Source organism: Equus quagga, chromosome 5, assembly GCF_021613505.1.
Source record: "Equus quagga isolate Etosha38 chromosome 5, UCLA_HA_Equagga_1.0, whole genome shotgun sequence".
NCBI lineage: Eukaryota > Metazoa > Chordata > Mammalia > Perissodactyla > Equidae > Equus > Equus quagga.
This window is the reverse complement of record NC_060271.1, coordinates 64,528,081-64,544,326: the sequence shown is the minus strand read 5'-3', so window position 1 is coordinate 64,544,326 and position 16,246 is coordinate 64,528,081. Positions and strand designations below refer to the sequence as shown.

At 52.1% G+C, this 16,246-nt stretch overlaps 1 protein-coding gene across 6 annotated transcripts in view; it reads left to right on the top strand.

The window, feature by feature from the left end:
* PAX8 (paired box 8) overlaps positions 1-15,614 on the top strand; it is a 63,467-nt gene extending 47,853 nt beyond the window's left edge. For all 6 annotated transcript variants that reach the window (XM_046663062.1, XM_046663060.1, XM_046663057.1 and 3 more), the window contains 3 exons: positions 1,680-1,781; positions 8,441-8,527; positions 9,955-15,614. In XM_046663062.1, the coding sequence (XP_046519018.1) occupies positions 1,680-1,781; positions 8,441-8,527; positions 9,955-10,031 (266 nt within the window). In that variant the 3' untranslated portion in view covers positions 10,032-15,614. The remainder of the gene's footprint in view (positions 1-1,679; positions 1,782-8,440; positions 8,528-9,954) is intronic.
* The last annotated feature ends 632 nt before the right edge of the window (positions 15,615-16,246 follow it).

The following is a 16,246-nucleotide window of genomic DNA, read 5'->3' as shown; positions in this document are numbered from 1 at the left end:
CGCGTTGCTAATTTAGCATTTTTGCTTGTCACTGTTCCCCCACATGCTCAGAAAAGTGCCTAGAACATCGTCTTTACTCAATAAGTGTTTGTTAAATGAATGAATTGTCTTCAGGAATCTCCAGAAAGAGGAATAAGGAGGAGTTAGTCACTGTGGTCTTGACAACTTATAGGGTTCTATAGGATGTATCCTTCCCTTCTGTCATTACCAGGCACCCCCTGAAGTATGAAGGACCTTGGGGGGACTGATGGGAGGGAAGGTGGACAGGCAGTGGTGTAGAGGGCATGGACTTGACAGGGGCTCACAGAGGCCCAGGTAAGTTCTGGGAGAAAAAGCCGCCCCCAGTGTGGAAGCGGCAGAGGCATTTGGGTAAAATGGTTGTGATCTAACATAGTGGTTCTCAGTCAGGGGTGATTTTGCCTCCTGGGAACATATGGTAACATCTGGAGATATTTTTGGTTGTCACACTGAGTGGGACTGCTACTGGTGTCTCGTGGGTAGAGGCCAGGGATGCTGCTGAATATCCTACAGTGCACAGGACAGCCCCTCACAAAGCCATTTTGAGAGTGAAATAGGCATCATTAATAAATACACTGGATCTGTCCCAGTGGTCGTAACTGGGGCAGACCTGAGCAAATCAGGATGTATTATCACCTTGCCAAGAATCCTTGGGTGAGTGAGACTCTGATCTGGGCCTGCAGGACATAGGGGCAATGGAAGAAGGGGCATGGGTGAAAGATGTGGTTGTTGGCAAATGGTGTTTAGATGGAGAAAAACTCACCAGGTCAGGCAGGGTCTCCAAAATGGGAATGTTTGACTTTTCAGTGTAGAGGAAAAGTGGAGCCAGGGAAATTGGGACTTCACTGAGCTGCCTCATGTCACCAAGGCAAGAGTATTACCCACAAATTATAGATTAACAGAGATGGGTGTCTGTTTTGCTGAGTATGGTTCTTTTCAGGAATGGAATTGACAGATGTGTGGTTCATGGTCATGTGTAAATGCTAAATATCTCTCCACCCACATCTCCTTTCTAGGTTAGGGATAGCCAGTGGGTTTCATGTCCCTTGCCGCTCTAATAGGTTGTATCCACCTGGGAGCCCAGGTTGAGGAGTAGGAACCCCCTCTCTGGCTCAGTGGAAAAGGATGCAGTGATTGATTAGCAATGTCTGCCATAGGTCCAAAAAAGGATAGTGATGGGCCAACAGGCCATCCCTATGTGTCCCTTCCTAGGGCCTTGTTCTTGGTTCTTCTCAGAGCTGGGGCTGAAAGGGATGTGAGCTTTGAATCCAGTGGTTTCTAATGTATTTATCTAGGCCAGCTGCTATGCTGGGTGCCCTGGCGGGTAATGAAGACTCAGAAGACGTAGCCCCCAGCCTCCCTCCAATACCATGACATTTCTGTGGATTAGTAAGATTCGTATAAATAAAATCATTGGAGAACAGGGAACAATCCAGGACTGCAATAACAAGTGCTCCCTGCATGGGGGAGCCTGTGTCCTGTAGAAGACCAGACAGAGAGAGGAACTTGGGCTCAAAGGAGGGAGGAAGTGGGTTTGGAGAATGCCTTTGGAGAGAGTGGGCATGGCATGACCGAAGACTTTCTGAGCCTCAGGAGAGCAAGACAGTAAGTACCAGAGCCCACTACGGCCCAACTGATGACTGTTTGCTGTATTTTTCCAGGGCGAGAGATGGTGGGGCCCACGCTGCCCGGATACCCACCCCACATCCCCACCAGCGGACAGGGCAGTTATGCCTCTTCTGCCATCGCAGGCATGGTGGCAGGTAAGGGGAAGGGTTTGGCCTGAGAGGGAACATTGAAAAGAGGAGGTGTTGACCAAAGGTAGAGCAAGAGGGGACAAGAGATAGGGTGTGTCCCATGCATAGACTTCCCGAAGGGCATTGAAGGATGGACAGAAGGGTGCATCTTCTTGTAAATGCCTGGAGAAAAGACTTCAGTTCAGCCCTGGCTCCTTAACTCTCCCCAGCTCTGCTTCCTTCTTCCCAGATACTCCCGCATTACACACCATGATGAAAAAGGAGGGGCTGAGCCAGACCAATGTTCAAATCCAAGCTCTACCACTTCTCACATTGATTCAGTGAACCCTGATGGAGACCATGCTAGGGGCAGGCAAAATACTGTGAGCTAAACATAAGCCTGGCCCTTAAGCAACCTCTGGTCACCTAGTTATTTAAGTCTGATGAATCTTGGTTCACCCTTTCTGTAAAGTCTGAAGATGAATGGTGTTGGTGATGAGGACGATGAACATGGTTGAAATATATCCTCCTTCGCACCCCACATTCCCTCAACCCTGAATGGGCAAGACCCACATTTAGAGTGTGAGAAGGCTCTGGGAGTATTTCTCCATCATCATTTGGACTGTCCAGGAATCCTGCCTGCCAGTCATTTGGGTTTCTTTGTCTACCAGCATGATCCTCACCCAACGGTGATCCAGGGTATCAAGGTCTGGACAAGTGAGGAGGACAAGGAGAATTTCTTTGGGCTAGTCTCACTCTTTTAAGAACCATCTAGGAAGATCCCAAGGATGGATAGGGTAGAACTGAGCCATTTCCACTGCCTAGGGAGGCCTGAGGACCTGGAGCTTCTGGAAGGAGCTCTGAATCAGGGCATCTGTAACCCCCTTCCCAACTCTGGGTCACCCTCCCTGGCTCTGACCCCAGAGACTTAGCACATTTACCCAGGCCTCCTTCCCTCCCTCCCTGGCAGGGGTTATTCTTTGCCAGCCGCCCATTCTGGGTGCCCTGTGCTGAAGCAGGTGGGCTGGACTCTCCTGGGCAGAGGGAGGGGAAGGCAAAGAGAGGGAGGGAAGGAGGCTCTCTGCTCCCTGGGAACCTGCTGAGCTGGCACTTGTTGCTGCCTGGTTACCGTGGCGATGTGCTTAATGCAGCGTTGAAAATACAGAATACTGACTCCTCTCTCCCTCCTGGCCCCGAACTCCCTCCCTCCCTCCCTTCCTCTTCTGGAGCGTGAAATGAGATTGGTCAAGATAAAAAAGGAAAAGATTCGGTTATTTTTTTAAGAGTGTGGATAATGGGGCCTCTCAATCAAAATCCCAGGCTTCAGTCGGCTCCCCCCATCCCCCTTCCAACCTCTCCACCTTCCCCTGCCGCCTGCTTAGAGGAGGAGGAAGGAACAGAAAGCACAGGGCTTTTCTCTTAATTATGAATCATTCCCCGGGGCAGGCCCAGGGCAAGGGGTTCCTGGGGCCCAGAGTCTGGCCTGTGAGGTAGATGGAAGGCTTGGGCCTCTCATCAAAGGCCCCTGGGTTATTTCCAGAAAGACTTCATCCTGAGTGGGTGTCGTGGAAAAAAGAAGTAGCACACTACAGTATCCACTGCAAGTGAATTGCAAAAGGGAGGAGCCTTGCCTTGTACGATAGATGGGCTCCCAATAAGTTACATGCAAATCAGTTTTCAGAAAATGCAGTTCTATTTAAATATATCATCTGGTTCCTAGACACTCAATAGTGCAAATGAATTCTTAAGGAATTTGTTTTGTATAAAAATTATTTGTCCATCTCTTACCAGTGGCCGCAATCTCCCAGTTGACTGAATGAGGACTCCTTCCATTAAAATCAATAAACCTGCATTGAGAAGCTACAGTATACTAGGTACATGGTAAATGCTTAAAGCAAAGCATGCCAATAACATTCTTTAGTCAATTGTGGAAGGAAGAAAGCGATCATTTATTATGCCTTTCTGTGTACCTGACCATTCATAGATATAACTTTATTTCTTATTTAATCCTCACCATAAGATTGGAAGGCTAGTATTATCCTAGTTTTACATAGATAAGGAAACAAGCTTAGAAAAGCAAAGTGGTGTTCTCGGGGTTATAACCATACTAACTGGCCGAATTGTTTGAACACAAGTATTTCAAACCTAGGGCTCCTTCTGCTACTCCACACTGCCTCCCGCTATGCCAGAGGTAAAAACACAAGCTATAGGAGAGCGACACAGCCACAGGACCAGGACATGGATTTCTCTTGTTCATTCATCTTCTGTTTTGCCTTCTAATTGTTGTTCTTGTTGTTCCTGCCCCGTTAACACAGTTAATGACCCTCACACCAGTTCTGGAGCTGAACTGACAGCTCCAGATAGATGGATCCATCCATCCATCTATCCATCTTTCCATTCATTGATCTTTACAAACATTTTTCAATACATCCATGCATCTTCTCATCCATTCTTACATCCTTCCATTATCCATCATTCCATTCTTCCATTCTTCCTCCTTCATTCCTCCATCCTTCCATCCGTCTTTTATTCCATTCATCATCCATCATCCATCTATCCATCGTTCTCTCTATCCATCTACTCATCCAGCCATCCTTCCATCCATCCATCCTTCCCTACATCAATCCTTTCATCTATCCATCTTTCTATCATCCATCTGTCCAACATCCACCCTTTCATCCATCCTCGCATCCTTCCATCCATTCACCACTTTTTCACTTAACAAAATATTGGTTGAGGATCGACCATATGGGATGCTGGTGATGCAGCAATGAACAAGACAGGTGCCTCTCTCTATTCATGGAGCTTAAAACCTAATAATGGAGAAAAAAACATAGTAAACAAGTCAACAAATGAATCAACAAGATAATTTCAGATACTGATAAGTGCTAGGAAGAAAATAAAATGGGATGATGTAATAAAGAGCCACAGGGAGAGGAGATAACTACTTTAGATTGAGTGATCAGGGGAGGCCTCTCTAAGAAGATGTTCAAAGTGGTCAGCCAAGTAATAAAACTGAGGCAGACCATCCCCAGCCCAAAAGAACAGCAAGTGCAAAGGCCCTAAGGCAGGAACTAATTTAGCATGATTGCACACACCAAGAAGGTGAGTATATCCAAGAATAGTGAGTGAACGGGGAAAGCACCACAAAATGAGGAGATGTTGGTAGTGGCTGAGTCAAATTTTGAAACTACTTAGGCTGCTGGGAAACAGGTTGTAGACAGTTTGAGAGAAAGCACAGAGACCAGTTGGGGGAGGGACAATTTCAGTAGTTCATGCAAGAGATGACAGTGGCTTGGGCTAGAGAGATGGCAATGAAGGAGGAGAAAAGAGACACTTAGGATATATTGTGGTGGTAGAGCCAACCAAACTTGTTGGTGAATTGGCCGTAGAGATTCAGAAACAGAGGAAACAGGATGACTCCTAGGTTTGTGGCTTGGGAAGCTGCGTGGATGGTGGTGGCAAGTATATAGGTGGGATACCAGGAAAGGAAGAAGTGGAGTACATGGTAGGTGGGAATCAAGAGTCCTCTTGGGCCACATTAGAGCTGAGATGCCTCCTGGATACCCAGTTTAATAAGTCACTAGGCACATGATATATGTCTGAAGTCAGGAAAGATGCCTGACTAGGGCATAAATTTCAGCCATTGTACAGAGCTGTTATTTAGTGCCAAGGGATTAGACAAGATCGCTAGAAGAGAATGTGATGGAAAATCACAGAAGGCTCACAAACCAAGTCCTGGGGTTCTTCAACATTTAGAGGTCTAGCAGAGAAGGAACCAGCAAGGAGAGTCAGTAGGAAAGGCCAGTGGGTTAGGAAACAAACCATGAGAGCGGGCATCCGGAAAGCCAAAGGCATAGAGGGAGTGATGAGCTGAATCAAAGTGGGCTAAGAGGGTGATGGGCTGGAGGACATAAAAGTGACCATTGGAATGACCGGGATAGAGGTTGTGAGGGTTTGAGGGGATCAGCACTGGCCTTACTGGAGGGGTATGAGGAGGTGAAGGCAAACACCATGGAGCAGAGAAAGGGGCTGGTAGCTGGAGAGGGATGTGGGGTAGGAAGAGGATCTTTAAAAGGGAAGATAGCAGAGCATGTTCATCGGCTGAAGGGAGTGATGTGTTAGAAGGGGAGAGATTGATGACGCAGAAAAGAGAGGGGATAAATTCTAGGGCCAAGTCCTTGGAAAGGTGAGTGGGGCTAGATGCAGAGCAGAGGATGGGTTGGCCTTTCTTGGGGACAGGGACATTTCATCTGCCATGGCTGCAGTAGGTTGACAGATCAAGTGGTGGGAAGATGCCGCACCCAGGGGTGTACCTACCACCTCCTGAGCCTATCCCCTACCCCAACTTCTGTGTGACTGAAGCAGATAGGTACTCGGTAAGTGTGTGTTCAATAAATGAGTGTACGAGTGAGCAAGTGAGTACATGGCTAAGTGACAAAATGAGAGGGCAAACTCATTATATTTTCCACCTCTCTTCTTGTCCTTTAGAGCTGGCAGAGGGTTGGCATTGGGTGGAGTGGGATAAAGACACAGGGGCCCTTGCTGTGTAGCCAGTACAGAATCAGCTTCCTCCACGGGTGCACTGAAACCAGGAGATGTGGGGTACACTAGCAGTAAACGAGGCAGTGTGCCCTGTGGGATATAAGAAAGAGCACTGGAGTAGGAGCTAGGGGGCCGGAGCCTACAGCAGGCTCCGAATGAACATGTGGCCTTGGGCAAATATCTCTCCTTCCCTGGGGAGCAGTTTCTGCATTTGTGAAATAAATGGTTGGATGAGTTCATTTCTTAGTTTTCTTTTCTTTGCTCTCTTCTTTCCTCCCTCCTTTTTTTTTTTTTTTTGAGGAAGATTAGCCCTGAGCTAATATCCATGCCCATCTTCCTCTACTTTGTATGTGGGACTCCTACCACAGCATGGCTTGACAAGCAGTGCATAGGTCCACACCTGGGATTCGAACTAGCAAACCCCGGGCCGCCAAAGCAGAACGTGCGAACCTAACCGCTGCACCACCGGGTGGGACCCTCTCCCTCCTTTCTTTTGCATTTATTTTTTTGTGTGCCTGATCTGTGTTAGACTTGGTCACACCCTAAGCCTGTCACTGACTGCCTACAAGGAACGCATTCAGTAGCCTTCCTCTGCTTTAAGCTCCTCCTCCTCGCTTCCATTCCTCCTGCACAGATGCCTACTTCTCTGGCAAGATGGCAGCCTCCACTGACCCAAACCCAGGCTTTAAAACTGGTTAGGTGACTGATTTGAGCCTCCATTGAGCTTTATTTTAGCACCTGCTTCATGGGAAAATAATAGAAAAGCTAGCATTTCTTGCTTAGCGCCATGCAATGTGTATTTAGTTCTCACTGAAACCCCATGAGACAGGGACAGTAACTTGCCCCATTTTACAGATGAGGAAACCAAAGCTCGGAGAGGTTTAGTGACTGGTCCAAGGTCACACAACCAGGAAGTGGGGAGCCCTGGGATTTGACTCCAGGCAGGCCGGCCCCAGGCCAGGCAGTTTCAAACCTCCCTTCCAGAGTCTGGCAAGGAGAGCAGCTCCAGAAGGCACTTAGCTCACAGTGGCAAATGAGTTTCTAAAAAGCAGTGTGGACATTCATCGGATCTCAGGGTTGGTGGCAACCTGGCTTTGTAGAGAGGATTGTCTCCTCAGTGCATAAAGGGATTATCTGGAATTTAGAGTTCAGAGCCCCAAGGTCAGGTTCTGTTCTGCCATTTACCAGTAGCGTGATTTGCCGCAAACTGCTTAATCAAGCTGCACTCGTTTCCCCTTCTGTGAATTGGCGGTATTGACACAGGCTTTGTTAGAGGGCTGGGAGAAGAAAGGGGCGTAGTGGGTGGGAAAGCGCTCTGCCCACTCTCAGCTCCCTACCAAGTACCAGCGGTCATGGTGGTGGTCGGCTTGACGTTGTTGTTGCTATTCAAGGGAATGCTTAAATCATTTCTTTGGTAAATAATTCCTCTGGTAAAACCAAGAACCCACTCACAGGATGAGGTGATCTGATTTATTTTGTGTAAATTCGTGCACTGAGTTTCCTTAAAGTGGCAGACTTGGGATGGGACAACAAGCCCCTCAGAGCAGGTCCCAAGATGCAGAAACTCCAAGAGGTCGGTGGCCCCCAGGGCCCTCCCTCCCCTCCTCCCCTTAATCCTCAGCATCCCCCACCACACACACCCCTCCCTACAAACTCAGACCTAGGGAGGCTAACAGGTTTATACATCCTGATTACTTCTATGACCTCTGACCCCCCTTATCCCTACTGGCCCCTCCTGGAAAGCCCCTTCCTCAGAAGGTCCAGGCAGCAGTAGAAATGGTTAGAACCTGGGCCCTGGAGTCACAGCACAGCTTCCAGACCCCACCAAACCCTCTGGCTCTGTGAGCTTCTGCAGATCTCCAAGCCTCAGTGTCTTCATCTTAAAAATGGGCATAATGATGACATATACCTCCTGGGGTTCCTGTGAGGGCTGAGCTTGTCAGGGCAGTGCCTCCAGTACCTGGCAAAAAAGGCACTGTCCAAAATGGTGCAGGCAGAGGGATCCCGAAGGTTGATGGAGGGGCCTTCTGAGCTCCACTGTCCCTGCCCTGGCTCCCCCTGTCCCCCAGACCTTCTCTCCCACCCTCAGCCCTACCTTGACGCCCTCCACCTCACAGCCCTCACCTGTGTGCCTCCAACAGGAAGTGAATACTCTGGCAATGCCTACGGCCACACCCCCTACTCCTCCTACAGCGAGGCCTGGCGCTTCCCCAACTCCAGCTTGCTGAGTAAGTCTCTCTGCCTGTGGGGTGGGGTGGGGGTGCAAGGCTGGGCCAAGAGGTGTCTGAAAGCTGGGAGGCCCTGGGTTAGATGGAGGGCCTGGGGAGACTGGTGTTATTTGTAATTCAAGCAGGTCGAGGGAAGACAGCGTGCCAGGTTGTTGAGGGGAAGAGGGCAGAAACAGAGACTTCCCTGCACCATTCTCCTACTCCCCAAAGCCATGGCTATGAAATCATTGTTTTATTTAAGATTCAGGGCTCAGGTCTTGGGAGGGCAGGAATGGACTCCAGAAAAGTCTTAGCGTGGACTCCCTGCCTTCAGGGGCTTACAGTCCAGCAGCAGCAGACACTGATGCAGGCGCCCTGCAGGAGTGCCAGCTGCCCTCCTGCCTGGGAGCCTGCTGATTGCGAAGAATACCATCCTGTTGCCCACATTGTGAGCCTAAGTGGCTCACAAATACTCATGATTCAGCACCAAAGCCCTTACACAGGAATCCTTTGTTCCACCACGTTCCTGATATTTGGCTTGAGATGTGGACAGCATTCAGGGTCGAGGTCCAGAGAGTGAGCTGTGGTCTGCTCTTCACCCTCTCTCCCCCTGGGGCCTGGGCTGGGTAGAGAGGCTTTTAGGAAACCAAGCCCCATAAGTGGGGAATTTCAGGACTCCTACTAGAGTCTCCCTGAGTGATGACCTTGAGGGTCTCAGAGCAAACCTGAGCCAGAGAGAAGCAGTGGTGCAAGTGTGGCTGGGCACCATCACAGGCCTGGCAGGACCATCCACTCCCCAAGATCTCCCTCTCCTCGCATTACCTCCTGGCATTCCAGAAATGACCAGGAGTGTAGCTGACCTCGGCTCTGTTTGCCAGATGGGTTCAACCCCAAGCCGCCTTTCTGTTCAGTTTAGCCAGAAAGGATGAGGGCTCTGAGACATGCCGGGGGTCGGAGCACCTCCCCGAGAGCCTCCCGGCACTGCGCATCCTGCAGGTGTGCAGAACCTCCTGTGGAGGCCCTCAAATGCGCACCCTCCTTGACCAGACAGGATTCTAATCCCCCTGGTTCCCCAGATCTCTGACCTCGCGCTGTTGGAGCAAGGCTAGGGAAGACCTCAGTGATCCCCCAGTGTGCCTGGTTCTCCTGGGTTCCAGATGTAACTGCTCTCTGTTGCCCTCTCTGTGAAACAAGGGTGTTGAAGGTCAAAGCAATGATGGGGGGTGGGGCAAGAAGCAATCGTTCTCATTCTGGCCAGAAACTCAAAGGTGAGGCCCGAGAAGGAGGAAATAGGGCCGGAGAGGAGTTAATCTTTGATGATCAGATAGGCCAGAGGGATAAATGATTAACTTGTGCTGTCTTAAAGGTTAGCAGATGCAGGGGAAGGCTATGGTGCAATTTCCCCTTCTGACCAGCAGTGTTGTTGTTGTTTTTTTTAACGTGTTCAGGTTCCCCGTATTATTACAGCTCCACATCAAGGCCAAGCGCGCCACCCACCACTGCCACGGCCTTTGACCATCTGTAGTTGCCATGGGGACAGTGGGAGCGACTGAGCAGCAGGAGGACTCAGCCTGGGACAGGCCCCAGAGAGTCACACAAAGGAATCTTTATTTATTACATGAAAAATAACCACAAGTCCAGCATTGAGGTTCACTCCCTGTGTGGTTGATTTAACGAACCATGAAAGACAGGATGACTTTGGAGAAGGCCAAACTGTCCTCCAAGACTCCTTAATGCAGGGCAGAAGTCCCAGGGAGAGGGCCGTCCCATTCCAAAAGACACAGAACTGGAGGAGATACATGGAGAGAAGAGAAACAGCCGAGGAGCTTGAGAGAGATGGCGCACGGGTCCCATGATGGGCTTACGGGCACACAAAGGCCCCTTTGTGGCTCTGTCATCAACATGCTGTAGAGTGGGCTGTACAAACTACCATGCAACCCATGAGCCACAGCAGGGTGTGAAGCCACTACCCCACAGCCACCCTGAGAGTCACCTCCCTCCTGCCCCCGAGCTGAGGCTCTGGCTGGCCAGCTTCTCGACTCAAGCTTGCTTGGCTCTTGCTGCACCTCCTTCCTGGCCACGGGCTGAGGGCTGAGTCGAGTCAACCAGAAGCTCCACCTGGTGGTCAGTGGACCTGCCTTTTGCCTGCTGCCGTGAATGTACAAGCACACCTCTGGTTCTCCTCCCATGGAGCATCCCTCTGGCAGCTGCCGACAGCCAGACCAGCCTATTACAGCTTGAGACAGATGTTCCGAGGGTCCCCGGCTCCTGGGAGCTGAGGTGCAGCCCTGGCCTGGGCAGATCCCGGCAGAATTGCTGGAGACCCGCTTCCCTCTCCCCACGGCCCCTCCCAAGCCAAGTGTGCTTCCTGCAGCCCAAGCCCACGGCAACCCCCAGAAGCCAGCAACGGAGAGTCCCTTCCTGGCCCCCACAGCTCCTGCCCCCAAGGCCTGCCTGTAAATACTGTAAATGAAGCTCTGTTTGGGTCAAGCTTCCCTCTTTCCACCCCTAGACTTTGGCTTCTCAGTGAATTGTCTCCCTGCCATGTTGGGCTTCTTTCCTGATGCTTCTTTCTTTTTTTTAAAGACAGGCCACCATTGCCACATGACTCAATAAACCATTACTCTTTGTCTCAGGCTTTGGGGTTAGCTGGGGAAGGAAGCACCCCTGGATGGGGCTCTCTCCAGAGAACCTCCGAGCCCAGTGGCCAATGAGCTTACTTTGGGGCCAGGAGTTATAGGACCATCTGCTGCCCGGGAGTCCGACGAAGCATTTGCTTTCTGCCCTTAATAGATATTTGACGCTGGGCAAACCACTTATCCCAAGCTTAGGTTTCTCCAACTCTGAGTAAATGTGAGGATAAAACAAGCACGTGGCATGGTGCAGGCTGATCATAGACTCCTGGCAAGTAGTTGCTATTGTTATTAACCAGAAGCCAGAGAATCATGGGGAGGGTTGGTGAAAGATCCAGGAAGAGCTATAACTGGAGCCCACATAAACAGCTCTTGTGACGCCCTTGGTGTGAAGGGAGAAGACGTTTACAGTGCTCTACTGTGTGCCGGGTGCGGTCTGGAGGGCCTCACATAAATTAAGTTGTGACTGGCTCCATTTTACACATGGGGAAACTGAGGCTCAGAAATAATGAAATAACTTACCCAAGGTAGAAAGTGGTAGGTTCTATCAAGTCCTCTTACCTTAAGTCCAGCACTTTCACCCAACACCACAGGGCCCTCATCAAGGATGCCAGAGGGTTCTAGACCCAAGGGAGGTTCTGGGGCTGCCACTCCAGGTCTAATTTCCTTTGGTTTGGTTCTAAAGATTTGGCAAGAGTGAGCAATAGAGAGGCATGGTGTGGCAGGGCCAGGATGGGGTGAGGGAGCCTGTAGGGACTTAGGACACTCCCCTTGTAAGCAATTTTAGCGAACGAGGTGGGAAATACAACAGTGACTGCAGGGGCTCTGCCCCCAACAGAGTTCTTGGCCTGCCAGGGGCTGTCTGGTGTCTGCATGGACCCTCTCCATGTGGGACCCCACAGGATCAAGGGGCAGGGCTCTGTACTTGGATGCCCAGGTGGATGTTGACAGCTGGGCAGACAACAACTGGGGTTGAGTCAGAAGGAAGAGAGGATTCCTCACCCCACCCAGGGACTTCAAGGCTGGGTGGACAGAGGCTGAGAGATGGTGCTCTTACCTCCCTGGTCCTCCCAAAGGAGAGGCCAGGGATGCTTGCTGAGTATGGCTGAGAAGAGTGGAGCCGTGGAGGGACCTTCCCACAGAGAAAACCAGTCTCCATCTCTTCTGAGAGGATCTGAGATGAGGCTCATTTTTCAATAACAGGACTTTCCTTTAGCTACAAGAATGTCGACAGGCATGAATCCAAGCTTCCTCATGATCCCAAACCTCTGGGTTCCTGAGTGCCCTAAGACAACCCCCCCAACCTGGTTCTGGGGCTACAGTAAACCCCCCACCAAGAATCACTTGGAGATGCATAGCACCCCAGGGAGTCTGCAAAGCAATCCTTTGCATTCACAGGGCAAACCCTCTCTGGGAACACTGGGTGCGCCTGGCAGGCCCTCTCCAACCCCTGAATGACAAAGGGACTTGGGCTGTGCTTTTGGCACATGGCAAAGCATGCTTTTTGAACATGGCAGGCAGCCATGGTTCAGAACTCCCTTTCTCTGAGGTGAGCTGAGCATCCCAAGACACTGCTCAGAGCGGCTGTTGGTGAGTGTGTGGTGTGGCCCGAGTGCAGCAGGTCCTGGCCAGATAGCCGTCCCTGGTCAAATCACATGTACCCCTCTGGAGCTCGGAAAATACAGTCATCTATGTACTGGGGGTGAGAGGCAATTTGAGGTGCCCCAGCATTAGGGGTGGTACTGGGAGAAGTCAGGGTGGCACATGAGGGGGACACGATACAGAAGGGGTATAAGGAAGACACGTGGGAATGTGGGAGGCATCTGTGGGTGGCTGTGCATGAAGCAGGGCTGGTTTACTGTGGAGCAGAGTTGGGGGCCTGGTTTCTCTGAAGACATGTGGGAGGAGTGTGTGTTGGCAGCAGAATTTGGAATATGGGCATGGGCCTGAGGCATTCCCAAGGCAGGGAGGGCCCAGCCTCACCCACCCGCCCGTGGAACACTGGAACAATGCTTTTCACTGCCTGTGCGGAGAGACCTTCTCAGCTTTCCAGGCCACTCACCCTTCCTCTTCCAGTCCCCACGCCCTCCTAGCGCTGGCCAGGCCAACCCACGGTGTCTGGAGCTCACAGAGGTCCACGTGGGCCAGGCAGCCCCTGCATGACAGCAGTTTCCTACTGGGACACAGAGCATCTCGAACCTGGCCCAGGCCCACCAGATAGGGCAGAACCAGTCTTTCTTAGGTGGGCTGGAGCTGCTGTGACTCTCCGGCCCCTACCCCACAGCCTGCAGGGGTGGGGACAAGGGGCAACCGGGAGTTCCGCCTCCAAGGCCTGGCCCCAGGGTGGTTCCAACCCCGCCCCTCACTTCTCAGATATCCTTCCCTTGCCTTGCCCTGTGAGGAGTTACTAAAGAATATGTATTTTTCCGCCCTTCATGTGCCAGGCACACACTCAACCCTCACAGCAAGCTCACGCGAGAGGAGTTAGCAGCCACAGTCCACAAATGGGGAAATAGGAGGCCAGAGAAGTTGAGGCGATCGCTAAGGTTTCCCTTCTCTTGCCTGTCCCCATCGTCCTGCTTCTCTCTCCAAAAAACACACGCTTTTCCCACGTGTATCAGCTGAAGTCTTTAGGTGATTCCTGATGTCCTTGTCTCTGGGACTGAGTGCAGGAGGAGGGGCCAGAGACCTCCGGGCCTGAGCTCCAGGGGCAGAGGGGCGCCAGTGGGGATTGGGGCTCCCTCGTGGCCCTCCTTCACCCCCTACTTAACTGCCTCCCCTGCCCTCCCTTCTCCTCAGAAGTTATAATAACCCTTCACATAGGCTCAGTTTCTTTCTTTATGAAGCTCAGTCACAGCCACTTTTCTTTCTGATTCTGAATGTTGGCCCTGTTTTGCACCTGGGGAAACTGAGAGCGACAGATGACTTTTTCAAGGTCATTCAGAGGAGCTGGGACCACAGCCTGACCCCTAATCTGAGGCCTGAAATATCTGAAGGTGACCAGGCTTCTGCAGAGACCTCAAGCGCCCATCATTCTGGCAGGGGAACAGAGTTACGTGGCCACCAGGTCACTGCCACACACTCCCAACTTGGCGAATAGTCCTGGATGAGAGGCCCAGATGTCAGCCTGCAGGTGGAGAAGGAGCAGTGGGGCCGGGCCCAGGAGTGCTGGGTTGGTCCCTGTCCCTAAGCCTCCCCTCAGGCTACCCCTTGGCAGCCTCTCTCCCATCTTTGGGGTCATAAGGCATTTCTATCTGAAAGGGAGCTGAATATTCCCCTGCCCCCTCTCCCCCGTTTGTGTCACCCACCGGGAGTGCCCGAGCCCAGGTGACCACGAGCTCTGGTGTTTCTGGTGAAAGCACCATCCCACAAAGGCCACTTCCTCACTCTCCCCTCTTTCTCCTTCCTTTTTTCACCTCTTTTAGTTTCTCATTCCAGCCCCTCTTCTGCTGAGTCCGAAGCAATCATTCCTTTCGCCAGCCACCATTTCAGAGACCTTCGTGTCTCCAACGGGTGGATGCGTGAAAGAGGAAGTGAACATTTGGGAAGGGCCTAAGGGTCCTGCGTTGTGCTCAGGAAAAGCCCCGAAGCACCTCTCCTTCCTCTCTCCATCTCCTTCCCTTTTGGCTTCTTGCTCTCGTTACTTTCCTCTCTTCCTCTGGCTCTTTGGGGGACTCGGGACACCGACACTGAGGGGGTTATCTCCTGCTGGCAGATGCCCATCCCCACCACTCCCTCCTCACACCGCCCTCACTTCCACCATCACCCCCACCTCCACATCTCTAAGCCCCTCAAACAGAACCAGGTGCCTGGCTTCCTGGAAGAATCTGAAAGAGGCAGGCAAGGCCAGTCTCCGGCGGGTCCCCTCCAGGTCAGCCTCGTCCCCCGGACCACGTCCTTTCTCCTACTCTTTCGAGGCAGCAAAGGCTAAGACCCAGCTGTAGAGAGGCTGCTGGCGATTTGGGGCAGGGCGGCATGGCGGGAAGGGGGGCTTTGGGGAGGGGGGCAGCCAGGGCCCAGCTCCTCCGCATCTGTGCCCGGTGGCAGCCGGCCAGGCTGGGGAGCAAAGCGCTGCCTGCAGCTCTGCCAGGGAAATGTGATTTCCCCTTGAGTGAAGCGGACTGTGCAGTGTGGAAATTGGCTCTTTTCTGAGTGCGCGGTGGCTGTTCTGGAGTCGGGGCGGGCTGGGCCCGCGGGAGGCCGCGCTGGCCCCTGGAGTGAGCCGGGAGCAGCCATGTGCTGAGAACTCATTAGGGATAAATCAAACCAGTGCCAGCACGAAGCCAGCACCCTCCCCCACCCCGTACCTCCCTCCCGCCACCCTGAGACCCCCCCACTCCCCCTCCTCCTCCCCCGCCATGTCAGGGAGCCCAAGCCCACACGCGTGCCCACAATCACACACATGCGGCCCCAACTCCAGGAGCCGGCCTGGAATGAGAGACGTGTTCATTTACGAATAAATTTTTGTTTCTTTGTTTTATGTTTGTTCGCTTTTTGGGGTGGGGCGGCATTGGTAACAAGCTTAACTAACAGCCCCAGGCTGATAGTTGTTCCCCACCACCCCATCTTTCCCCCACCATCCAGCCCTCCTTTTCATGCCTTGCCCCTGCTTCCTGGGCCACCCCAGAGTGGAGGCCCCGCCATGGGCCACGTTCGTTCCCCCCCACAAATCCCCAGGGAGATGAGAGCACCCAGTGGGCCCCGGCCCAGAGGGCATCCCCAAAAGGTTCCTGAGGCCCAGCCTGCCCATCCGCTCCCCAGGGGACTTCACTGCAGCAGGAAAGAAATGTCCTTAAACGGATGAGCTTGGTCTGAATGGAAACTCATTTCCCCACCAAAGGGAAAAAGGAAGAGAAAGAGAAAAGGATGAGAAAGCAGGAGGGGAGAAGGCCTGGTGAAACCAGCTCTTGGTGGTCAGGGAAAGGGCCTGTTCCACCAGCCATCCTAGGAGCTGAATTTCTGAGATTATTGGAGCCTGTTGGTTACTGTCGTCATATCCAGGCGGCCGGTCAGCACCTTTGTCATCATCCCCCCGAGCCCCTCACCCCTGGGAGAAAGCAGAGAAAGCAGCCAGGGATGTTGCTAAAGACCACAGGCCTGGGGGTGG